The 25,920-nt window shown below is 52.8% G+C and overlaps 2 protein-coding genes across 5 annotated transcripts in view; both read left to right on the forward strand.

The window, feature by feature from the left end:
- The window catches only part of LOC116957568 (medium-chain acyl-CoA ligase ACSF2, mitochondrial-like), a 73,438-nt gene extending 63,594 nt beyond the window's left edge, over positions 1–9,844 (forward strand). The window contains exons 13-17 of one of the 3 annotated variants that reach the window (XR_012930940.1): positions 1,887–2,028; positions 5,917–6,030; positions 7,294–7,362; positions 7,651–9,186; positions 9,242–9,844. Coding sequence is in view for 1 of the 3 variants with exons in the window: in XM_076056706.1 (XP_075912821.1) it covers positions 1,887–2,028; positions 5,917–6,030; positions 7,294–7,362; positions 7,651–7,704 (379 nt within the window). In the remaining 2 variants the exon portion in view is untranslated. Of the gene's footprint in view, positions 1–1,886; positions 2,029–5,916; positions 6,031–7,293; positions 7,363–7,650 lie in introns of all 3 variants that reach the window. The other 2 variants (XR_012930941.1, XM_076056706.1) reach the window with 2 other exon arrangements.
- Positions 9,845–14,185: 4,341 nt separating this feature from the next.
- The window catches only part of RNF185 (ring finger protein 185), a 31,352-nt gene continuing 19,617 nt past the window's right edge, over positions 14,186–25,920 (forward strand). For both annotated transcript variants that reach the window (XM_032979807.2, XM_032979808.2), the window contains exons 1-5: positions 14,186–14,523; positions 16,738–16,756; positions 19,415–19,527; positions 21,326–21,380; positions 23,735–23,852. In XM_032979807.2, the coding sequence (XP_032835698.2) occupies positions 14,321–14,523; positions 16,738–16,756; positions 19,415–19,527; positions 21,326–21,380; positions 23,735–23,852 (508 nt within the window). In that variant the 5' untranslated portion in view covers positions 14,186–14,320. The remainder of the gene's footprint in view (positions 14,524–16,737; positions 16,757–19,414; positions 19,528–21,325; positions 21,381–23,734; positions 23,853–25,920) is intronic.

Below are 25,920 nucleotides of genomic sequence, written 5' to 3' on the forward strand. Positions count from 1 at the left end.
CCGTGTACCGCTCCCATTGTGTACCGCACTCACCATGTACCGTGCTCACCGTGTACCGTGCTCACCGTGTACCGCTCCCATTGTGTACCGCACTCACCGTGTACCGCGCCCACCGTGTACCGCGCCCACCGTGTACCGCGCCCACCGTGTACCGCACTCACCGTGTACCGCACTCACCGTGTACCGCACTCACCGTGTACCACTCCCACCGTGTACCGCACCCACCGTGTACCGCTCCCATTGTGTACCGCACTCACCGTGTACCACGCCCACCGTGTACCGCGCCCACCGTGTACCTCGCCCACCGTGTACCGTGCTCACCGTGTACCGCACCCACCGTGTACTGTGCCCACCGTGTACCGCACCCACCGTGTACTGTGCCCACCGTGTACCGCACTCACCGTGTACCGCGCTCACCGTGTACCGCACTCACCGTGTACCGCACTCACCGTGTACCGCGCTCACCGTGTACCGTGCTCACCGTGTACCGCACCCACCGTGTACTGTGCCCACCGTGTACCGCGCTCACCGTGTACCGCACTCACCGTGTACCGCACTCACCGTGTACCGCGCTCACCGTGTACCGCACTCACCGTGTACCGCACTCACCGTGTACCGCTCCCATTGTGTACCGCGCCCACCGTGTACTGTGCTCACCGTGTACCACTCCCACCGTGTACTGTGCCCACCGTGTACTGCTCCCATTGTGTACCGCGCGCACCGTGTACCGCACTCACCGTGTACCGCTCCCACCGTGTACCGCACCCACCGTGTACTACTCCCACCGTGTACCACGCTCACCGTGTACCACGCTCACCGTGTACCACGCCCACCGTGTACCATGCCCACCGTGTACCGTGCCCACCGTGTACCACGCTCACCGCATGCAGCGTGTGTGGGGTGGATGGTATCACACTCACAAGGTGAGTAACTGGTTGCGGTGTGTAGTAAACATCGTCACTGGGGAGACAAAGGCGGTCGGGCGTGGTGCTGGCCACCCACACCCTCGTGTACCACAGTGCCGGCCTTCATAGGTGCTCGCTCAAAGCGCTTGCCCCTATAGTCTGTTAAGGCTATAGGGGGGATCTTTGTCTTTGTTGTTGTTGGTGTTGCTGTTGGGTTTAATGGTTCTGATGGTGGTGCTGGTAGTGGTGTTGATGGTGATGATGATAATGATGGTGTTGATGGTGATCGTGGTGGTTATGATGATGGTGGTGGCGATGGTGTTGATGGTGATGATGGTGTTGATGGTGTTGATGGTGTTGATGGTGATGGTGGCGGTCATAGTGATGATGATGATGATGGTGGTGGTAATGATGGTGTTGATGATGATAATGGTGATGATGATGACGGTGGTGGTCGTGGTGGTGATGATGGTGATGATAATAGTTGATGGTCGTGGTGGTGGTAATGATGTTGTTGATGGTGATGATGGTGTTGATGGTGATTATGATGATGGTGGCGGTCGTGGTGATTATAATGGTGAAGATGGTGTTGATGGTGATGATTGTGATGATGGTGATGGTCGTGGTGGTAATTATGGTGGTGATTATGGTGATGGTCGTGGTGGTAATGATGGTGATGATGTTGTTGATGGTGTTGATGATGATGTTGGTGTTGATGATGATGTTGATGATGATGTTGATGTTGGTGTTGATGATGATGTTGGTGTTTATGATGATGATGTTGGTGTTGATGATGTTGATGGTATAGATGATGATGTTGGTGTTGATGGTGTTGATGGTGTTGATGATGTTGATGTTGGTGTTGATGATGATGTTGGTGTTGATGGTGTTGATGGTGTTGATGATGTGGATGTTGGTGTTGATGATGCTGTTGGTGTTTATGATGATGATGTTGGTGTTGATGGTGTTGATGGTTGACAGCGATGTGGCCGTGATGGACGAGCTGGGTTACTGCCGCATCGTGGGGCGACTCAAGGACCTCATCATCCGCGGAGGGGAGAACGTCTACCCTGCCGAGGTGGAGGCGCTGCTGCACACTCACCCCTCGGTCCTGGAAGCACAGGTCTCGCTCACCCGCCCGCTCACCCGCCCGTTCACCCACGCACTCACTCACTCACCAACTTACCCACTCACCCACCCACTCACTCACCCACTCACTCACCCACCCGCTCACTCACCCACTCACTCACACTCACTCACACTCACCCACTCACTCACCCACTCACTCACTCACTCACCCATCCACCCACCCTCTCACTCACTCACTTACCCACTCACTCACCCACCCTCTTACTCACCCACCCACCCACTCACTCGCCAAACCTCTCACTCACCTACTCACTCACCCGCTCACTCACCAACCCTCTCAATCACCTACTCAGTCACTCAATCGCCTACTCACTCACCTGATCACTTACTCACACATCCACTCACCCACTCACTCACTTACATATTCACCCACCCACTCACACACTCATTCACTCACACATTCGTCCACTTCCTCACCCACTCGCTCACCCACCCGCTCACTCACTTACACACTCACTCACCCACTCACTCACCCACTCACTCACCCACTCACTCACCAACCCTCTCACTCACCCACTCAATCACTCAATCACCTACTCACTCATCCACTCACCCACTCACTCATTCAGCCGCTCACTCACTCACTCGCTCACTCGCTCACCCACTCGCTCACCCACCCGCTCACTCACTCACTCGCTCACCCACTCGCTCACCCACCCGCTCACTCACTCACCCACTCACTCACCCACTCACTCACCCACTCACTCACTCACTCACCCACCCACTCACTCACACACTCACTCACCCACCCACTCGCTCACTCACCCACCCGCTCACTCACCCACCCACCCACTTACTCACCCACCCACCCCCTCACTCGCAACCCTCTCACTCACCCACTCAATCACTCAATCACCTACTCACTCATCCACTCACCCACTCACTCACTTACCCACTCACTCACTCACCCTCTCACGCACCCACCCATTTACTCACCCACCCACTGACTCGACAACCCTTTCATTCACCCACTCAATCACCTACTCACCTGATCACCTACTCATCATCCACTCACTCACCTACTCACCCACGCACTCACCTACTCACGCACTCACTCACCCACTAACCCACCCACCCACCCTCACACCCACTGTAGGTGGTTGTGGTGTTGGTGTAGTGGTTACTGTATGTGGTAGTCGTGATAGTCTTTGTTGTCTATGGTTGTGGAGGTCGTTGTTGTGGTGGTTGTTTAGGTAGTTGTTCTTTTGCTAGGAGGTTCGGAGAGTCGTGTGGCACTGCAAGGATGGGTGGTGGTCGCGGGTTGCTGAGGAGGTGGAGTCTGCCTCAGTTGCCGGCGATCACAAATCACTCTTTAACTCCATCAAAAATGTAACTTGCATCGCTACATCTATCACCATTACTAAAGGAAAGAACGGTGATCCGGTATCAGACCACCATGAACAGATTTGCAGATTTTCTGAGCATTTCTGTGAGGTCTTGGGGGCGTGGAAATCCCTCAGTATGGCAAACATCGTGGGACAAAGTGGGGATGACCGTGCTGTGGCTGCCGTGCCTCAAATATTGGGAGAAGTCGTCACCCCCTGTGAGTGGCTGGCTGAGGTCCCATCTGTTGAGGAATTAAGAAGGCGATTCAAAGTAATATGAGACCAGGAAAAGCACCGGGCAGAGATGATGTACCAAACGAAATGCTGAGGGAGGGTGTCGTGTGTGCACAAACTGCTCTTCATGACATCATAACAACAGTCTGAACCACTGGACGGGTTCTGCAGGATGAGAAGTATGCCCTGGTATTCCCCCTCTTTAAGAAGGGGGACTACACAGACTGTAACAACTACAGGGGTATCTCCGTCCTCGGTTTGGCGGGAAAGGTCCTGGCAAGGATTATTCAACATCGCCTTGCCAGGCACGCTGAGGAGAGGCTTGCAGAGCCACAATGTGGTTTCAGGAAAGGGCGGTCCTGCACACATGCCATATTTTGTGTCCGTCTGCTACAGCAGAGGTTATGGCAATTCCAACAGGACCTACATCCCGGCCTATGATACCATCAGTAGCCCTAGGCTCTGGGTTGCTCTTTGTGCTTTCAGAGTCCTTGACTATCTGCTCACAATCATTAAAGACCTTCATGATGGTGAGCAGGCCCGGGTAAAACTACAGAGCCATTACCTGTTCACCTTGGGGTGCTTCAGGCATGTCCTCTGGCTACCACATTATTTTACATCTATTTCGACCACGTAGTTCGTGAAGGCTGTACCAGAGTAATTTCCATCTGGTACAGATACAATGGGAGGCTGATCAATGCCCGGGTGTGGTCAAAGGATGGCTCCCTATTGCTCAACCACGTTATCTATGCCGACGACCTGGTAATTGCTGCTCACTCAGAGGAGGAGATGGAGGCGCTGCTGCTAAACCTGGAGCTTGCCACCAAGACCTGGGGCCTTACCATCAGCCCCACCACAACTAAGCACCTGCCTCGGTATTTTGTGCCCTCAAACACTCCACCCCCACAACTCCCAATTGGTGATGGAGCAGTTGTGGAGAGAGTGGAGAGTTTTCCATACCTGGGCAGTGTGCTCATGATAGGCTCCGTATCAGTCGAGCGGCATTATCTTTTCATCAGCTGTGTAACGTGTATAAGCTACCTGGTCTGTCGCTCCACACGTCATGCTCTCCCGTCTCTATGCTTGCGAAACGTGGACCCCTTTGGTGGAACATCTTCTCTGGTGAGAAACATTTAGGCTGGCCTGCCTACTACTTATCCTGGGTTTAACCAGGCTGGATTGTGTGAGGAGCTGACAAATCCTTGAAAGATCTGGGCAAAGTCCCATCAGTGAGCTCCTCCGGCAGGCAAGGCTGCATTGGCTGGGTCATGTAGCCTGCATGCCCAGCCACCGCATGCCTAAACAGCTTTTGTTCGGCTGGATAGAGGGGGCTAAACAGGCGCGGCAAAGTCTATAAAAAAAGATGGAGTGACGTGATACTAGAGGATGTGGAGCTGAGTTGACTTTCTGATGACTGGTACCAGCGGTGTCAAGATCGGCCTCTGTGGAGGAGGAGGAGGAGGCTCGTGAAGGACGCTGCTACTGGGCAGTTGGAGGCAGTCGCCCTCCAACAACAATGGAGGGCGGAGGAGCGACGCTCACAACAACAAGCGGAGCGCCGGGTGTCTAAAGTACTGCAAGTTGCCACTAGGGGGTACAGGTGGTGCATCGGTCAGTCATCTCTGTCTGGCAACCCATGGCACCTGGGTTTGTCCCATGACCTCCTGCCAGCAGGCATTCGACACTTCAAGTGGCCTTAACGTGCACCTAGCCTGGCACAAGGACCATGGTGACGTCACCGCCACTTAGTGGCGAATGGCGGTTGTTGTTTGTAGGTGGTGGTGGTTTTAGTGGCGGTGTAGGTGGTTCTGGTGGTGTGGATGGTAGTTGTTGTAGTGGTTGTGGTAGTTGTGGTTGTATAGGTGGTTGTGGTGTAGTTTTGTGTAGTTGTTATTGTTGTTGTGGTTGTGGTGGTGTAGGTGGTTGCGGTAATTGTTGTGGTTGTTGTGGTAGTGGTTGTTGTGGTGGTGGTGGTGGTGGTGGTGGTGGTGATGGTGGTGCAGACGGTTGTGGTAGTTGTGTTGGTGGTTGTGGTAGTTGTTGTGGTTGTTGTGGTAGTAGTTGTTGTGATGGTGGTGGTGGTGCAGACGGTTGTGGTAGTTGTGTTGGTGGTTGTGGTAGTTGTTGTGGTTGTTGTGGTAGTAGTTGTTGTGGTGGTGATGGTGGTGGTGATGGTGGTGCAGACGGTTGTGGTAGTTGTGTTGGTGGTTGTGGTAGTTGTGTTGGTGGTTGTGGTAGTTGTGTTGGTGGTTGTGGTAGTTGTGTTGGTGGTTGTGGTAGTTGTTGTGGTTGTGCTTGTATAGGTGGTGGGCGTGTTCGATGAGCGCATGGGGGAGGAGGCTTGCGCCTGCCTCCGCCTCCAGCCCGGAGTGGCGGCGCTCTCCGCTCGCGACCTCCACTCCTTCTGCAACACCAAGGTGGAGACCCCCACAACCCCTCCCCCACGGCCCCTCCCCCACGGTCCCCTCACCCACGCCCCCTTCACCCACGCCCCCCTCCCCCACGGCCCCTTCCCCCACGCCCCCCTTCCCCACGGCCCCCTCCCCCACGGCCCCCTCCCCCACGCCCCCTCCCCCACGGCCCCCTCCCCCACGCTCCCCTCCCCCACGCCCCCCTTCCCCACGGCCCCCTCCCCCACGGTCCCCTCCCCCACGCCCCCCTTCCCCACGGCCCCCTCCCCCACGGCCCCCTCCCCCACGCCCCCTCCCCCACGCTCCCCTCCCCCACGCCCCCCTTCCCCACGGCCCCCTCCCCCACGGCACCCTCCCCCACGCTCCCTCCCCCACAGCCCCAATGCCCCCTCCCCCACGCCCCCTCCCCCACGCCCCCTCCCCCACGCCCCCTCCCCCACGCCCCCCTCCCCCCCGCCCCCTCCCCCACGCCCCCTCCCCCACGCCCCCTCCCCCCCCTTCCCCACGGCCCCCTCCCCCACGGCCCCTCCCCCACGGCCCCTCCCCCACGGCCCTCCCCTCCTGTATCCCCTCCACCACTGCCACCCACAAACCCCGCCCACTCTCACGTAGCCCCTCCCACTCGCCCTCTAACACTGCCTACTCTCGCACAACCCCGCCCACTCTCACATAGCCCCTCCCACTCAGCCACAAGCACTGTCTACACTCGCACAACCACGCCCACTCTCACGTAGCCCCTCCCACTCGCCAACTCGCGCAACTAGCCCCGCCCACTCGGACTGCAACTCAAAACATGTGGGACTGCTTTAACAATGGTGCGTGTGTCTGTGTGTGTCTGTGTGTCTCTGTGTTTGTCTCTGAGTGTCTTCGTCTGTGTGTGTCTTTATATGTGTGTGTTTGTCTCTGTGTGCGTGTGTCTGTCTGTTTGTGTCTGCGTACCTATATGTGTCTTTGTGTGTCTCTGTGTGTCTGTGTGTATATGTGTGTCTGTGTTCGTGTCTCTATGTTTCTGTATTTGTCTGTATGTGTGTCTTTGTCTGTTTCTGTGCGTCTGTGTCTTTGTGCGTGTGTCTTTGTGTGCGTTGTGTGTCTATGTATCTGTGTGTGTGCATGTGTCTTTGTGTGTGTCTTCGTGTGTCTGTGTGTATTTGTATGTGTGTCTGTGTGTCTCTGTGTTTGTATGCGTGTCTTTGTGTGTGTATGTCTGTGTGCGTCTGTGTGTATATTTGTGTGTCTGTGTTTGTGTCCGTGTCGGTAATAACCACTCAGATCGCTCACTTCAAGATTCCAAAATACGTAGAGATCGTGGACTCCTACCCCCTCACGGTGACTGGCAAGGTGAGTTCCCCCCCACCCCCCTTCTCAGCATGTGCGTGCATGACGTCACAATCGCCCTCGTGCGAGGCCACGTGGGAGGCCACCAGAATGCAGACCACGTGGAACCCCAGAGGGAGAGGCCTCTCTCCACTGCTGTAAACCAGCACTTGAAAGGCTTTGGGCCCAATGATCGATGGTGGATGCATCGTCGTCATCGCGTGTGCGGAATGCACGCCGGGTTTATTCCCCCCTCCCCCCCCTTCACTCTGTGGGTTTTGATTTCGGGTGCTTTTTGTTCCTCCCCTTCAGATCCAGAAGTTCAAGCTCAGGGAGCAAATGGAGAAGAAGCTGGGGCTGAAATGAGCGCACGCACGCACATACACGTGGGGATCTACACACAGACACAGAACCACATATAGACTCGCACACACACATTACGGCGATCTACACAAGGACATAGAACCACATACATACAGACAACAACAACAACCGCCATTCGCCACTAAGTGGCGGTGACGTCACCACGACGCGTGTGCCAGGCTACGTGCACCCTGAGGCCACGTGAAGTGTTGAACGCCCGCTGGCAAGAGGTCATGAGGCAGACCCAGGTGCCACGGATCAACTGACTGAGATGAGTGGCTGATGCACCACCTGTGCCCCCTACTGTGCCAACTTGCTGTGCTTTAGCCACCCAACGCTCCGCTCGTTCTTGTGAGCGTCGCTCCTCCGCCCTCCGTTGTTGTTGGAGGGGACTGCCTCCAACTGCCCAGTAGCATCCGTCACGAGCCTCCTCTACAGAGGCCGATCTTTATACCGCTGGTACCAGTCATCGGCAAGTCCACTCAGCTCCACGTCCTCCTGTACCACATCACTCCATCTCTTATCTAGCCCGTGTCGCGCCCGTTTAGCCCCCTCGATCCGGCCGAACATACAGACACACACACTCACACACACAGACATACAGAGCCATACAGAACCACATCCAGACTCACGGACACTCACACACACACTAAAAAAACTAAGACAAAGATCCCCCATATAGTCTGAACATACTGTTGGGGTAAGTGGTGATATCGAGCACCTATGAAGGCGGCACGGCACACAAGGGGGTAGTTGGCCAGCACTAAGCCCGGCCGCCTTTCTCTCCCGAGTAGCAATGTGTTTATACATCACACTCAATACTCAATTGAAGCTGCACATTCATGCGTCCACAAATGGCAATACAAAGATCCCCATGTCACCTTTAACAGACTGTCGGGGCAGGTGCTGTGAGTCAGTAGTTGCAGTGCCTATGAAGGCCGGCACTGTGGCGCACGAGGGGGTGGGTGGCCAGCAACCACCACGCCCCACCCGGGTCGCCTTTTTCTCCCCATGCACCCCTTTGTGGTGGTCTATTTCGGAATGCACAGGGGGTTCGTGCGAAAGCTCTCAGCTTTGTGCAGACCACCGGCTCGACAGAACTGGACGTGTGGCCATGGCCATGTTTGACTCGGGGGAGGGGAGGGAGCCTCCGAATGTTGGACGAGACGTTGTTAAGATGGGACTCGCAGCCATTGCGATTCCGTTGACGGAGTGAATGGCAATAAACCTCGTAAAAGTTCGCAGAAGACTTGACGAGGGGGTGATCGCGAACACCCTAACGGTGACTGTCGAGGTTATATTAAGTCGACTGATAATTAATATAATTGCATCATCGTTGACTTTGATTGTAATGACGTGTAATTATTCTCGTAACATTCACAACGAATATATGAATTGCATTAATATCGTAAAATTTACGTATCTGAGACACTCACCGGATTAGCTGCGTGGAGCGAAGATGCCGTTGGTGGCCATGTTGCACAGGTGACGTCATGGTGGCCATGTTGCCGAGGGATGCTATGGCGGCCATATTGCACAGGTGACGTCATGGTGGCCATGTTGCTCGAGGGATGCTATGGTGGCCATGTTTCACAAGTGACGTCATGGTGGCCATGTTGCTCGAGGGATGCTATGGCGGCCATGTTTCACAGGTGACGTCATGGTGGCCATGTTGCTCGAGGGATGCTATGGTGGCCATGTTGCACAGGTGACGTCATGGTGGCCATGTTGCTCGAGGGATGCTATGGCGGCCATGTTGCACAGGTGACGTCATGGTGGCCATGTTGCTCGAGGGATGCTATGGTGGCCATGTTTTACAGGTGACGTCATGGTGGCCATGTTGCTCGAGGGATGCTATGGCGGCCATGTAGGCATCCTGGCAGCTGATTGGCCGGTGCAGTGGGCGTGTTGACTCAATCCTAAGCGCGAGTTACTCTTACGAGCAAGAACTATGATCTCTTACCCACGACGTCGATATATTTGACTCTGACAATTTTTTCTCTTGTCATGTGGATCATCGTAATTCGATCGTAAGCCTACAGCAGCAGCACTTGAGATACATATGATGATTGTTTTGTGCGCCCAGGCCTAGGCTGAGATTCTCGCTGTGTCCAAAACTCAGAGAATAAACATTTCCACATGATTTGAGGTTTTTGTCACTGCAGGGATCCATACTCTTTAGTTCTTTCGGTAAAGTCACGTAGGTATAAAATAACACAAATTAAATCACGACGTTTCAGGCGCGCCATGACGGACGCTTGTGTTGCGCCCGAAACGTCGTGATTTAATTTATTTTATACCTACGTGACTTTACCGAAAGAACCAAAGAGTATTTCCACATGAGCCACTCTAGACTCGGTAGCCCCTATATTCGATTCACAATGCTGGCCTCTAGACGGAGTTTGTATGCTCTCCACCTGTTCTACAGTCTGAGTGTATGATGGATCGAGTTGAATGTGTGTGAGTGAATGCGTGGGTGAGGGAGGCTTGCGGAGCCCCAATGTGGTTTCAAACAAGGGCGGTCCTGCACTGATGCTACAGAAGAGGTGTAAGGAATTAGAACAGGACTTACATCTCTGCTATATTTACCTGGTCAACACCTATGATAAAACCAATAGACCTGCACTCTGGGTTCTTCGTGCTTTCGGAGTCCCTGACTCTGCTCGCAATCATTAAGGGCTTTCATGATGGTGGGCAGGCCCGGTAAAACTGCGTGGCCGGGAGTCAGTCACTCCCTGTTCGCCATTGGGGTGTGATAGGGATGTCCTCTGGCACCTACATTTTTTACATGTATTGATCACGTAGTGCAATGAATCTCCATCTGGTGCAGATACAATGGGAGGCTGATCAATGCCTGGGTGCGGTCAAGGGATGACTCCCTATTGGTCAACCATGTTACGTATGCTGATTATCGGGTTTTGCTACTCACTCAGTGGAGGCGTTCGAGGCGCTGCTGCTGAACCTGGAGTGTGTCACTAAGAGGTGGGGTCTTACCATAAGCCCCTCCAAAACTACTGTAAGTACCTGCCATCAAACACCACACCCCCGCAACTCCCCATTGGCGGCACAGTTGTGGAGATAGTGGGAAGGTGTCCATACGTAGGAAGTGTGCTCATGACCAGCTCCGATTTGAAAACAGAGGACTCAATCTGAATCAGTCGGCCGGCATTATCTTTTCATCGGCTGACTAACGCTGCTATGTGGAAGATACCTGGTCTGTCGCTTCACACGAAGCTTCGGGTCTTCTTGGCCACAGTCATACCCTCCTTTCTCTAGCTTGAAAACATGGTCCCCTCCAATGGAACATCTGCACCGGTTAGAAACATTCTGGCAAGCCTGCCAAAGATCTATCCTGCTTATAACTAGGCTAGATTGTGTGAGGAGCTCACAAATCCTTGAAAAATCTGGACAGAGTCCCATCAGTGAGCTGCTCCAGCAGGCAAGGCTGCATTCTACATATCCAGAGAGACCCACCAAGACCCATAAAGACTCACAGAGACTCAGAGACAAACAGATACCCATACAGACCCACAGAGACCCATACAGACCCACAGAGACCCATGGAGTACCCATACAGATTCACAGAGACTCATACAGACCCACAGAGACTCAGACAGACCGATAGAGACCCATACAGACCCACAGAGACCCAATCAGACCGACAGAGACCCATACTCATAGAGACCCACACAGACCCACAGAGACCCGTACTCATAGAGACCCATACAGACCCACAGAGACCCATACAGACCCACATAGACCCATACTCATAGAGACCCACACAGACCCACATAGACCCATACTCATAGAGACCCATACAGACCCACAGAGACCCATTCTCATAGAGACTCATACAGATCCACATAGACCCATACTCATAGAGACCCATACAGACCCACAGAGACCCATACTCATAGAGACTCATACAGACCCACATAGACCCATACTCATAGAGACCCATACAGACCCACAGAGACCCATACTCATAGAGACCCATACAGATCCACAGAGACCCATACTCATAGAGACCCATACAGACCCACAGAGACCCATACAGACCCACATAGACCCATACTCATAGAGACCCACACAGACCCACATAGACCCATACTCATAGAGACCCATACAGACCCACAGACACCCATTCTCATAGAGACTCATACAGACCCACATAGACCCATACTCATAGAGACCCATACAGACCAACAGAGACCCATACTCATAGAGACCCATACTCATAGAGACCCATACTAAAACCAAACTTTTTATTTTACCAGATCTAAGACCCCACTGAGCGATGTACTGTATGTCTGTTTCAAAGGCTACTTGGCCATCGCAAATTATAGCCCAACGGAGTGGCTGATATCGTCTTCATCACGTGCAAATGTTTAGCTGCAGCCAAGTACTCTAAACGCGTAGAGACGTCGATTTTCTACATTAACCGGAGGACCCGGATAAAGATCCACGTGACCAAGGGGAGAGAGAGAGACACCGCAGACTCCAAATAAGACAGCTGCAGGCGTCAGAGTCGGGATTGAAGCCACGACTTCCTGTATACCAGGCGAGAGATTTAACACCTCGATGGCCGGATTGCAGGAGGGTCATGCCGTATTCCCTTCACAGGCGGTGAATGAGCAGTTACCTCAGTCAGCAGTCAACCTGGGAACTATCCCGTGACCTCCTCCTGCACCTAGCATGGCACAACAGCAGTCAACCCATGTCACCTGCTGGGTCTGTCACGTGACATCCTCCTGCACCTAGCCTGGCACAGCAGCAGCAGTCAACCCATGGCACCTGCTGGGTCTGTCACGTGACCTCCTCGTGCACCTAGCCTGGCACAACAGCAGTCAACCCATGGCACTTGCTGGGTCTGTCACGTGACCTCCTCCTGCACCTAGCCTGGCACAGCAGCAGCAGTCAATCCATGGCACTTGCTGGGTATGTCACGTGACCTCCTCCTGCACCTAGCCTGGTACAGTAGCAGTCAACCCATGGCTCCCACTGAGGAGCGATTTGCACGGCGACGTTGACTCAGCGTCGATTGTAGGATGTTGGTTTGGCCGATAGCAGCTCCACAGCGATTGGAGGAGAAAACCAGAGAGCCTCTCGGTCCCCCAAAGCCCCGCCCCTCTATCTCCCACAGCCCATCCCCTCAGTCCCACTCAGCCCCTCCCCTCAAATCTCCACAGCCCCTCCCCTCGGTTCCCCACATCCGCCCCCACAGCCCCTCCCCTCAGTCCCCCACAGCCCCTCCCCTCAGTCCCCCATAGCCCCTCCCCTCAGTCCCCCATAGCCCCTCCCCTCAGTCCCTCACAGCCTCTCCTCTCACTCCCCCACAGCCCATCCCCTCAGTCCCCCATAGCCCCTCCCATCAGTCCCCCACAGCCCCACCCCTCAGTCCCCCACAGCCCCTCCCATCAGTCCCCCATAGCCCCTCCCACCAGTCCCCCACAGCCCCACCCCTCAGTCCCCCATAGCCCCTCCCATCAGTCCCCCACAGCCCCACCCCTCAGTCCCCCGCAGCCCCTCCCATCAGTTCCCCATAGCCCCTCCCACAAGTCCCCCATAGCCCCTCCCACCAGTCCCCCACAGCCCCACCCCTCAGTCCCCCACAGCCCCTCCCATCAGTTCCCCATAGCCCCTCCCACCATTCCCCCACAGCCCCACCCCTCAGTCCCCCATAGCCCCTCCCACCAGTCCCCCACAGCCCCACCCCTCAGTCCCCCATAGCCCCTCCCATCAGTCCCCAAAGCCCCTCCCCCTCAGTCCCCCACAGCCCCTCCCATCAGTCCCCCACAGCCCCTCCCATCAGTCCCCCACAGCTCCTCCCCTCAGTCCCCCCACAGCCCCTCCCCTCAGTCCCCCACAGCCCCTCCCCTCAATCACCCACAGCCCTTCCCCTCAGTCCCCCACAGCCCCTCCCCTCAGTCCCCCACAGCCCCTCCCATCAGTCCCCACAGCCCCTCCCCCTCAGTCCCCCATAGCCCCTCCCACCAGTCCCCACAGCCCCTCCCCCTCAGTCCCCCGCTTCCCTATTGGACCACGCGTATTAAACCCTCGCGTTACGTAACTAACCGCCGACGTTCGCTTTCGGGGGAGCCATCTTGGCACGGGGTGGGTGACGTCATCGTGGGGGGGGTGTGTGTGGCGAACGTGGTGCACGTGGGGGGAGGGGTGACTCCGCTTCCAATCAGCGAGCGGCTGTGGGGGCGCGCGCTCGGGGTGGGAGGGGGTGACGTCAGAGTCCCTTTCACATCACGGAGCCGGGCGGGCGCGCGGTGACCCCCCCCCACCCCCCTACGTAAGATGGCGGCTGCTTGAGCTTCGCAAACTCAGCGCAGCAGCTCAAGGAGGATCTCTAGACGAGTTGGAAAGAGGAGGTGGGGGAGTCGAGGAGGAGGTGGGGGGAGACGAGGAGGAGGTTGGGGGAGACGAGGAGGAGGTGGGGGAGACGAGGAGGAGGTGGGGGAAGGCGAGGAGGAGGTGGGGGAGACGAGGAGGAGGTGGGGAAGACGAGGAGGAGGTGGGAGGAAAGGAGACGAGGTTGAGGAGGTGGGAGACGAGGAGGAGCGGAGCTGAGTGGGTTGTGAGACGAGGTGGGAGACGAGGAGGAGAGGCGATGTCGGGCCCAGCGGAAGCGGCTGCTGGAGCAGCAGCAACGGATGAGGAGGTGGAGGCGGCGAGACGAGGTGGAGGAGGGGGTGGAGGAGGAGGTGAAGAGGGAGCGGAGGGGGGCGGAGGAGCGGACCCCACTTTCGAGTGCAACATTTGCCTGGACGTGGCCAGGGATGCGGTCATCAGCCTCTGCGGACACCTGTTCTGGTACAGAGTAACGGGGAGTGACATCCAAAGTAATCACTCACAGAGTAATCCTTCACATAGTAATCCCCTGCAGAGTAATCCCATTGCAGAGTAAACCCCCTTGCAGAGTAATCCCCTTGCAGAGTAATCCCCTACAGAGTAATCCCTTCACAGAGTAATCCCTTCACAGAGTAATCCATCACAGAGTAATCCCCTGTAGAGTAATCCCTATAGAGTAATCCCTTCACAGAGTCACCCCTCACAGAGTAATCCCCCGCAGAGTAATCCCTAACATAGTAACGGGGAGTGACATCCAAAGTAATCCCCTGGTAATCCTCCTGCACAGAGTAATCCTCTGCACAGTAATCCCCTCACAGTCATCCCTCACATAGTAGTCATCTCACAGTAATCCCTTCACAGAGTCATCCCTCACAGAGTAATCCCCTACAGAGTAATCCCTCACAATAATCCCTCATATAGTAATCCCCTGCAGAGTAATCCCCTCGGAATAATCCCATAACAAAGTAATCCCTCACATAGTAATTACCTCACATAGTAATCCCTCACAGAGTAATCCCCTGCATAGGAATCCCCTGCAGAGTAATCTCCTGCAGAGTAATCTCTCACAGAGTAATCCCCTCACATAGTTATCCCCTGCAGAGTAATCCCCTCAAAGAGTAGTCACTCACAGAGTAATCCCCTCGCAGGTAATCCCCTCACAGAGTAATCCCCGCGGAGTAATTACTTCAAAGTAATCCCGTCAGAGTAATCCCCTCACAGAGTAACCCCCTTCCGAGTAACGGGGAGTGACATCGCAGAGTAATCCCCTCAGAGTAATCCCCCAGAGTGATACATTACTATACACTGTACTACACACTACACTATACACTACAATTTATACTACTATACACTACACTATACACTACAATTTATCCTACTATACACTACACTATACACTACACTTTATACTACTATACACTACACTTTATACTACTATACACTACAAGATACACTACAAAATACACTTCGATTATATGGGCAGTGTTGAGTCTATGGGCAGTGTTGAGTCTATGGTGTAGTGTTGAGTCTATGGGTAGTGTTGAGTCTATGGTGCAGTGTTGAGTCTATGGGCAGTGTTGAGTCTATGGGTAGTGTTGAGTCTATGGTGCAGTGTTGAGTCTATGGGCACTGTTGAGTCTATGGGCAGTGTTGAGTCTATGGTGCAGTGTTGAGTCTATGGGCAGTGTTGAGTCTATGGTGCAGTGTTGAGTCTATGGTACAGTGTTGAGTATATGGTGCAGTGAGTCTATGGTGCCGTGTTGAGTCTATGGTGCAGTGTTGAGTCTATGGGCAGTGATGAGTCTATGGTGCAGTGTTGAGTCTATGCTGCAGTGTTGAGTCTATGGTGCAGTGTTGAGTCTATGGGTAGTGTTGAGTCTATGGTGCAATGTTGAGTCTATGGGCAGTGATGAGTCTATGGTGCAGTGTTGAGTCTATGGTGCAGAGTTGAGTCTATGGTGCAGTGTTGAGTCTATGGGCAGTGTTGAGTCTATGGGCAGTGTTGAGTCTATGGTGCAGTGCTGAGTCTATGGTGCAGTGTTGAGTCTATGGTGCAGTGTTGAGTCTATGGTGCAGTGTTGAGTGCATCGTGCAGTGTTGAGTCTATGTGCAGTGTTGAGTCTATGGTACAGTGTTGAGTATATGGTGCAGTGAGTCTATGGTGCCGTGTTGAGTCTATGGGTAGTGTTGCTTCTATGGGCAGTACTAATTCTATGGTGCAGTGTTGAGTCTCTGGGCAGTGTTGAGTCTATGGGCAGTGTTGAGTCAATGGGCAGTGTTGAGTCTATGGGCAGTGTTGAGTCTATGGGCAGTGTTGAGTCTACGGGCAGTGTTGAGTCTATGGGCAGCTTTGAGTCTTTGGTGCAGTGTTGAGTCTATGGGTAGTGTTGTGTCTATGGTGCAGTGTTGAATCTATGGGCAGTGTTGAGTCTATGGGTAGTGTTGCTTCTATGGGCAGTATTAATTATATGGCGCAGTGTTGAGTCTATGGGCAGTGTTGAGTCTATGGTGCAGTGTTGAGTCTATGGTGCAGTGTTGAGTCTGTGGGCAGTGTTTAGTCAAACTTAGTGTAGAAACATCACCATGTTGATCTCCATTCAGCAGTGGATACACCATGACTTGTACTATCTCTCCCCTCCCCCCCCCCTTCGGATGATGCCTGGGGGTCCATCACAGCTGGCCCTGCCTCCATCAGGTGAGGGCAGGAGAGTGAGAGTGTGAGTGAGTGGGTGAGTGAGTAGATGAGTGGGTGTGTGGGTGAGTGGGTGTGTGGGTGAGTGGGTGTGTGAGTGAGTGGGTGTGTGGATGAGTGGGTGATTGAGTGGGTGAGTGAGGAGGTGAGTGGGTGTTTAGGTCACCCGCATGCCCAGCCACCGCATGCAGCTTTTGTTCGGGTGCGGCACGGGCTGGAGAAGAGATGGTAGTGATGTGATACTAGAGGATGTGCAGCTGAGTGGACTTTCCGATGACTGGTACCAGCGGTGTCAAGATCGGCCTCTGTGGAGGAGGCTCGTGAAGGAAGCTACTGGGCAGTTGGAGGCAGTCGCCCTCCAACAACAACGGAGAGGGGAGGAGCGACGCTCACAACAACGAGCGGAGCACCGGGTGGCTAAAGCAGAGCAAGTTGGCACAGTAGGGGGCACAGGTGGTGCATCAGCCAGTCGTCTCAGTCATCTCAGTCAGCTGACCCGTGGCACTTGGGTCTGCCCCTTGGCCTCCTGCCAGCGAGTGTTCGACACTTCACGTGGCCTCAAGGTGCACATGGCCTGGCACAAGTGTCGTGGTGACATCACCGCCACTTAGTGGCGAATAGCGGTTGTTTTTGTGTGACTATATTTGAGTCTGCATGTGAGTCTATATGTAAGTTTATATGTGAGTCTGTGTGTGTAAGTCTGTATGTGAGTTTATATACGAGTGTGTAAGTCTGTATGCGCGTTTATATATGAGTGTGTGTGTGACTCTGTGTGAGTGTGTGTGAGTCTACATGTGAGTCTGTGTGTGAGTGTGTGTGAATCTCTGTGTGTGACGATGTGAGTCTATATGTGAGTCTACAGTGAGGGAAAAAAGTATTTGATCCCCTGCTGATTTTGGACGTTTGCCCACTGACAAAGAAATGATCAGTCTATAACTTTAATGGTAGGTTTATTTGAACAGTGAGACAGAATAACAACAAGAAAATCCAGAAGAACGCATGTCAAAAATGTTATAAATTAATTTGCATTTTAATGAGGGAAATAAGTATTTGACCCCCTCTCAATCAGAAATATTTCTGGCTCCCAGGTGTCTTTTATACAAGTAACAAGCTGAGATTAGGAGCACTCTCTTTAAGAGTGCGCTCTTAATCTCAGCTCGTCTCATGTATAAAAAAACACCTGTCCACAGAAGCAATCAATCAGTCAGATTCCAAACTCTCCACCATGGCCAAAACCAAAGAGCTCTCCAAGAATGTCAGGGACAAGATTGTAGACCTGCACAAGGCTGGAATGGGCTACAAAACCATTGCTAAGCAGCTTGGTGAGAAGGTGACAACAGTTGGTGTGATTATTCACAAGGTCCCCCTGCTCAAGAAAGCACATATACATGCCGGTCTGAAGTTTGCCAATGAACATCTGAATGATTCCGAGGACAACTGGGTGAAAGCGTTGTGGTCAGATGAAACCAAAATGGAGCTCTTTGGCATCAACTCAACTCGCCGTGTTTGGAGGAGGAGGAATGCTGCCTATGACCCCAAGAACACCATCCCCACAGTCAAACATGGAGGTGGAAACATTATTCTTTGGGGGTATTTTTCTGCTGAGGGGACAGGACAACTTCACCGTATCAAAGGGACGATGGACGGGGCCATGTACCGTCAAATCTCGGGTGAGAACCTCCTTCCCTCAGCCAGGGCATTGAAAATGGGTCGTGGATGGGTATTCCAGCATGACAATGACCCAAAACACATGGCCAAGGCAACAATGGAGTGGCTCAAGAAGAAGCACATTAAGGTCCTGGAGTGGCCTTGCCAGTCTCCAGACCTTAATCCCATACAAAATCTGTGGAGGGAGCTGAAGGTTCGAGTTGCCAAACGTCAGCCTCGAAACCTTAATGACTTGGAGAAGATCTGCAAAGAGGAGTGGGACAAAATCCCTCCTGAGATGTGTGCAAACCTGGTGGCCAACTACAAGAAACGTCTGACCTCTGATTGCCAACAAGGGTTTTGCCACCAAGTACTAAGTCATGTTTTGCAGAGGGGTCAAATACTTATTTCCCTCATTAAATGCAAATCAATTTTATAGCATTTTTGACATGCGTTTTTCTGGTTTTTGTTGTTGTCAGTGGACAAACGTACAAAATCAGCAAGGGATCAAATATTTTTTCCCTCACTGTACATGTAAGTCTGTATGTGAGTTTATATATGAGTCTGTGTATGTGTGTAAGTCTATATATGAGTTTATTTGTGCGTCTGTGTTTGTATATGTGAGTCTGTATGTAAGCTTATATGTGAGTCTGTGTGTGTGAGTCTAAATGTAAGTTTATATGTGAGTCTGTGTGTGTGTAAGTCTGTATGTGAGTTTATAACTGCGAGTGTGTGTGTGTCTCTGTGTGTGGGTCTACATGTGAGTCTATATGCAAATTTACTTGTGTGTGTGTCTCTATGTGTGTGTGTATGTGAGTCTATATATGAGTCTGTGTGTAAGTCTGTATGTGAGTCTATATTTGAGTGTGTGTGTGAGTCTATATGTGAGTCTCTCTGTGTGTGTCTCTGTGTGAGTCTGTGTGTGTGTGTGAGAGGCTATGCGTGAGTCTCTGTGTGTGTGTGTAAGTCTGCGTGTATGTGAGTCTCTCTGTGTGTGTCTCTGTGTGTGAGTAGTGGCTGGAGACGCGCCCCAGCAGGCAAATGTGCCCAGTGTGCAAGGCTGGCATCAGTCGAGACAAAGTGATCCCTCTCTACGGACGTGGGAGCGCCAATCAGCAGGACCCCAGGTTCACAGCCACCACCACTAAAACCACAACCACCACCACTATAACCACCACCACTATAACCACCACCACTAAAACCACCACTAAAACCACCACCATTAAAACCACCACCACTATAACCACCACCACTATAACCACCACCACTATAACCACCACCACTATAACCACCACCACTATAACCACCACCACTATAACCACTACCACTATAACCACCACCACTATAACCACCACCACTAAAACCACCACCACTATAACCACCACCACTAAAACCACCACCACTATAACCACCACCACTATAACCACCACCACTAAAACCACCACCACTATAACCACCACCACTATAACCACCACCACTATAACCACCACCACTAAAACCACCACTATAACCACCACCACTAAAACCACAACCACCATCACTATAACCACAACCACCACTATAACCACCACCACTATAACCACCACCACTATAACCACCACCACTAAAACCACCACCACTATAACCACCACCACTAAAACCACCACTATAACCACCAGTAAAACCACCACTAAAACCACCAACACTAAAACCACCACCACTATAACCACCACCACTATAACCACCACTATAACCACCACCAGTAAAACCACCACCACTATAACCACCACCACTATAACCACCACCACTAAAACCACCACTATAACCACCACCACTATAACCACCACCACTAAAACCACCACTATAACCACCACCACTAAAACCACCACCACTATAACCACCACCACTAAAACCACCACCACTATAACCACCACCACTATAACCACCACCACCACTAAAACCACCACCACTATAACCACCACCACTAAAACCACAACCACCACCACCACTATAACCACCACCACTTAAACCACAACCACCACCACTATAACCACCACCACTAAAACCACCACCACTATAACCACCACCACTATAACCACCACCACTAAAACCACAACCACCACCACTATAACCACCACCACTAAAACCACCACCACTAAAACCACCACCACTATAACCACCACCACTATAACCACCACCACTAAAACCACAACCACCACCACTATAACCACCACCACTAAAACCACCACCACTATAACCACCACCACTAAAACCACCACCACTAAAACCACCACCACTAAAACCACCACCACTATAATCACCACCACTATAATCACCACCACTATAACCACCACCACTGAGTGTGTGAGTGGGTGAGTGTGAGTGTGAGTGGTGAGTGTGAGCGGTGAGTGTGAGCGGTGAGTGCGAGCGGTGAGCGAGCGGGTGAGCGAGCGGTGAGTGTGAGCGGTGAGTGTGAGCGAGCAGGTGAGCGAGCGGTGAGTGTGAGCGAGTGGTGAGTGTGAGTGGTGAGTGTGAGCGGTGAGTGTGAGGGAGCGGGTGAGCGAGCGGTGAGTGTGAGCGATGAGTGTGAGCGGTGAGTGTGAGCGGGTGAGTGTGAGCGGGCGGTGAGCCGGCATGAGCGGTGAGCGTGAGCGGTGAGCGAGCGGGTGAGCGAGCGGTGAGCGTGAGCGGTGAGCGTGAGCGGTGAGCGAGCGGGTGAGCGTGAGAGGTGAGCGAGCGGATGAGCGTGAGTGGTGAGCGAGCGGGTGAGCGTGAGCGGTGAGCGTGAGCGGTGAGCGTGAGTGGTGAGCTGGCGGTGAGCCTTGAGCGTGAGCGGTGAGTGTGAGCGGTGAGCGAGCGGGTGAGCGAGTGGTGAGCGGTGAGCGTGAGCGGTGAGCGAGCGGTGAGCGTGAGTGGTGAGCGTGAGCGGTGTCGTTTGCTCTGCAGAGAGAAAACTCCGCCCAGACCCCAGGGGCAGCGCCCAGAACCAGAAGCACGAGGGGTGAGAGAGCCCCCCACCCCACCCTCACTCACTCACACTCACCATCACTCACACTCACTCACCATCACTCACCATCACTCACACTCACTCACACTCACTCACCATCACTCACTCACCATCACTCACTCACCCTCACTCACCCTCACTCACCTAGCCTCACCATCACTCACTCACACTCACTCACTCACCCTCACTCACTCACACTCACCATCACTCACACTCACTCACCATCACTCACCATCACTCACACTCACTCACTCACCATCACTCACTCACCATCACTCACTCACCCTCACTCACCCTCACTCACCTAGCCTCACCATCACTCACTCACACTCACTCACTCACCCTCACTCACCCTCACTCACTCACCCTCACTCACCATCACTCACCCTCACTCACCATCACCATCACACCCCAACCCCACCCTCACTCCCTCACCCTCACTCACCCTCACTCACCCTCACTCACCCTCACTCACTCACACTCACTCACTCACACTCACCCTCACTCACCCACACTCTCTCACCCTCACTCACCCTCACTCACTCACACTCACCCTCACTCACCCACACTCACTCACACTCACCCACACTCACTCACCCTCACCCACACTCACCCTCACTCACCCACGATTACCATCACTCACCCTCACTCACTCACCCTCACTCACTATTACGATCACTCACCATCACTCACCCTCACTCACCCACACTCACTCACCCTCACCCTCACTCACTCACCCACCCTCACTCAGCCTCACTAACCCCCACTCACACTCACCCTCACTCACTCACCCTCACTCACTCACACTCACTCACCCTCACTCACCCTCATTCACTCACTCACCCTCACGCACTCACCCACCCTCAGTCAGCCTCACTAACCCTTACACTCACCCTCACTCACTCCCTCACCCTCACTAACCCTCACTCACACTCACCCTCACTCACTCTCACTCACCCTCACTCACCCTCACTCACCCACACTCACCCTAACTCACTCACTCATCCACACTCACTCACCCTCACTCACTCACTAACCCTCACTCACCCTCACTCACCCTCACTCACTCACTCACCCACACTCACCCTCACTCACCCACACTCACCCTCACTCACTCACCCACACTCACCCTCACTCACTCACTCACCCACACTCACTCACCCACACTCACCCTCACCATCACTCACCCACACTCACCCTCACCGTCACTCACCCACACTCTCTGCGGGTCTCTGTGAGTATGTAGAATCCTGTGTTTTAGAGTATTTGCCTGCTGCCATGAATCTCCACGTGATGATGATAGCCACGTGGTTAAGCTGCTGCTATCATGGTCGCTTCTGAATAAATATTTTTTTTTTACTTAAAAAAACACGCTTTAATGCGATGTACCGTACGAGTAATGTTAGAACTCCACGACTCCAGGAAGTGGCCTTGAAGCTTGCCACAACGTAAGGGACCGTGGTGATTTACAGCCATCGTGAGTTGACCGTGGACAATTAGACCCCAGCCGAAACATAACATATAAAAAATAATGTTTTAAAATATGTATTTGTTATGATATAATATAGTATTGTCATCAGTATGACTTAAGTATGCCAAGTTTGCAGTCGATACCACATTGGGAAGTGGGTTACATTGAGTTACAAGATTTGAGGATACAACGACAACAACAATGACAACGACAACAACAACGACAACAACAACAGACAGAGTGAGTTAAAATAAAGCTCAGAGGGGCCTTACACCTGGCATCATACAAATAGTTGAGTTTTAGTATGGGTCTATGATATGTGGGTCTCTGTGGGTATGTAGAATGATGCTTTTAGAACTACAGTCAAACCTTGGGTTGCGAGCATAATTCGTTCCGGAAACGTGTTTGTAATCCAAAGCACTCGTATATCAAAGCACTCGTATATCAGTTGTGATCACGTGACGCTCGGCAGACAAAGCGTCTACGTACACTGCTCGTATTGCAAGACCCTCGCTCGTTTATCAAATTAATATTTAAATGTTTTGCTCGTCTTGCAAAACACTCGCAGACCAAGTTACTCGCAATCCAAGGTTTTACTGTAGTTGAGTTTTAGTATGGGTCTCTGTATGAATGTGGGTCTCTGTGGGGTATGTAGAATTCTGTGTTTTAGAGTATTTGCCTGCTGCTATGAATCTCCATGTGATGATGATAGCCACGTGGTTAAACTGCTCTGCTATCATTTATGATGGGCAGGTCACTGCTGAAAACGAACTACATAGCAGCTCAGCGGGGCCTTACACCTGGTAAAATAAAAAGTAGTTTAAAATCTCTCCCTCACCCTGTCCTCTCCAACCCCCCCCCCCCGTCTCCTTCCCAGGGGTTCCAGGGGTTCGGATTTGGGGACGGAGGGCTTCAGATGTCGTTTGGCATCGGCGCTTTCCCCTTCGGCTTCATCGCCACGGCCTTCAACATCAACGACGGACGGCCGCCCCCAGGTAACACACACACTCACACACACACTCACACACTCACACACACACTTACACACTCAGTCACACACTCACACACACACTTACACACACTCACACACAGTCACACACACACAATCACACACTCACAGACACACTCACACACACACTCACACACACACTCACACACACATTCACACTCACACATCTACAGGTAAAGATCCCCCAGGTAGCACTCACACAGCTACAGGTAAAGATCTCCCAGGTAACACACTCACTCACACAGCTACAGGTAAAGATCCCCCAGGTAGCACACTCACTCACACAGCTACAGGTAAAGATCCCCCAGGTAGCACACTCACTCACACAGCTACAGGTAAAGATCCCCCAGGTAACACACTCACTCACACAGCTACAGGTAAAGATCCCCCAGGTAGCACACTCACTCACACAGCTACAGGTAAAGATCCTCCAGGTAGCACACTCACACACACAGCTACAGGTAAAGATCCCACAGGTAACACACTCACACACACACTCACACACACACTCACACACACAGTCACACACACACACAATCACACACTCACAGACACACTCACACACTCACACACACACTCACACACAGTCACACATTCACACACTCACACACACACTCACACACACACTCACACACACACTCAGTCACACACTCACACACACACACTTACACACTCAGTCACACACTCACACACACACACTCACACACACACTCACACACACTCACACACAGCCACACACACACTCACACACTCACACACAATCACACACTCACACACACTCACACACACACTCACACACTCACAGACACACTCACACACACACATTCACACTCACACACTCACACAGCCACAGGTAAAGATCCCCCAGGTAGCACTCTCACTCACACAGCTACAGGTAAAGATCCCCCAGGTAGCACACTCACTCACACAGCTACAGGTAAAGATCCCCCAGGTAACACACTCACACACACACTCACACACACACTCACACACTCACTCACACACTCACAGACACACTCACACACACACATTCACACTCACACACTCACACAGCCACAGGTAAATATCCCCCAGGTAGCACACTCACTCGCACAGCTACAGGTAAAGATCCCCCAGGTAGCACTCTCACTCACACAGCTACAGGTAAAGATCCCCCAGGTAGCACACTCACACACACACAGCCACAGGTAAAGATCCCCAAGGTAACACACTCACACAGCTACAGGTAAAGATCCCCCAGGTAGCACACTCACTCACACAGCTACAGGTAAAGATCCCCCAGGTAACACACTCACACACACACTCACACACACACTCACACACTCACACACACACTCACAGACACACTCACACACACATTCACACACACACTCACACAGCCACAGGTAAAGATCCCCCAGGTAGCACACTCACTCACACGGCTTCAGGTAAAGATCCCCCAGGTAACACACTCACACACACAGCCACAGGTAAAGATCCCCCAGGTAGCACACTCACTCACACAGCTACAGGTAAAGATCCCCCAGGTAGCACACTCACTCACACAGCTACAGGTAAAGATCCCCCAGGTAACACACTCACACACACAGCTACAGGTAAAGATCCCCCAGGTAACACACTCACTCACACAGCTACAGGTAAAGATCCCCCAGGTAGCACTCTCACTCACACAGCTAAAGGTAAAGATCCTCCAGGTAACACACTCACACACACAGCCACAGGTAAAGATCCCCCAGGTAACACACACACTCACACAGCTACAGGTAAAGATCCCCCAGGTAACACACTCACACAGCTTCAGGTAAAGATCCCACAGGTAACACACTCACTCACACAGCTACAGGTAAAGATCCCCCAGGTAACACACTCACACACACAGCCACAGGTAAAGATCCCCCAGGTAGCACTCACTCATACAGCTACAGGTAAAGATCCCCCAGGTAGCACACTCACTCACAGCTACAGGTAAAGATCCCCCAGATAACACACTCACTCACACAGCTACAGGTAAAGATCCCACAGGTAACACACTCACTCACACAGCTACAGGTAAA

Source organism: Petromyzon marinus, chromosome 77, assembly GCF_048934315.1.
Source record: "Petromyzon marinus isolate PM22_M1 ecotype Great Lakes invasive population chromosome 77, UKy_Petmar_22M1.pri1.0, whole genome shotgun sequence".
Classification (NCBI taxonomy): Eukaryota; Metazoa; Chordata; class Hyperoartia; order Petromyzontiformes; family Petromyzontidae; genus Petromyzon; species Petromyzon marinus.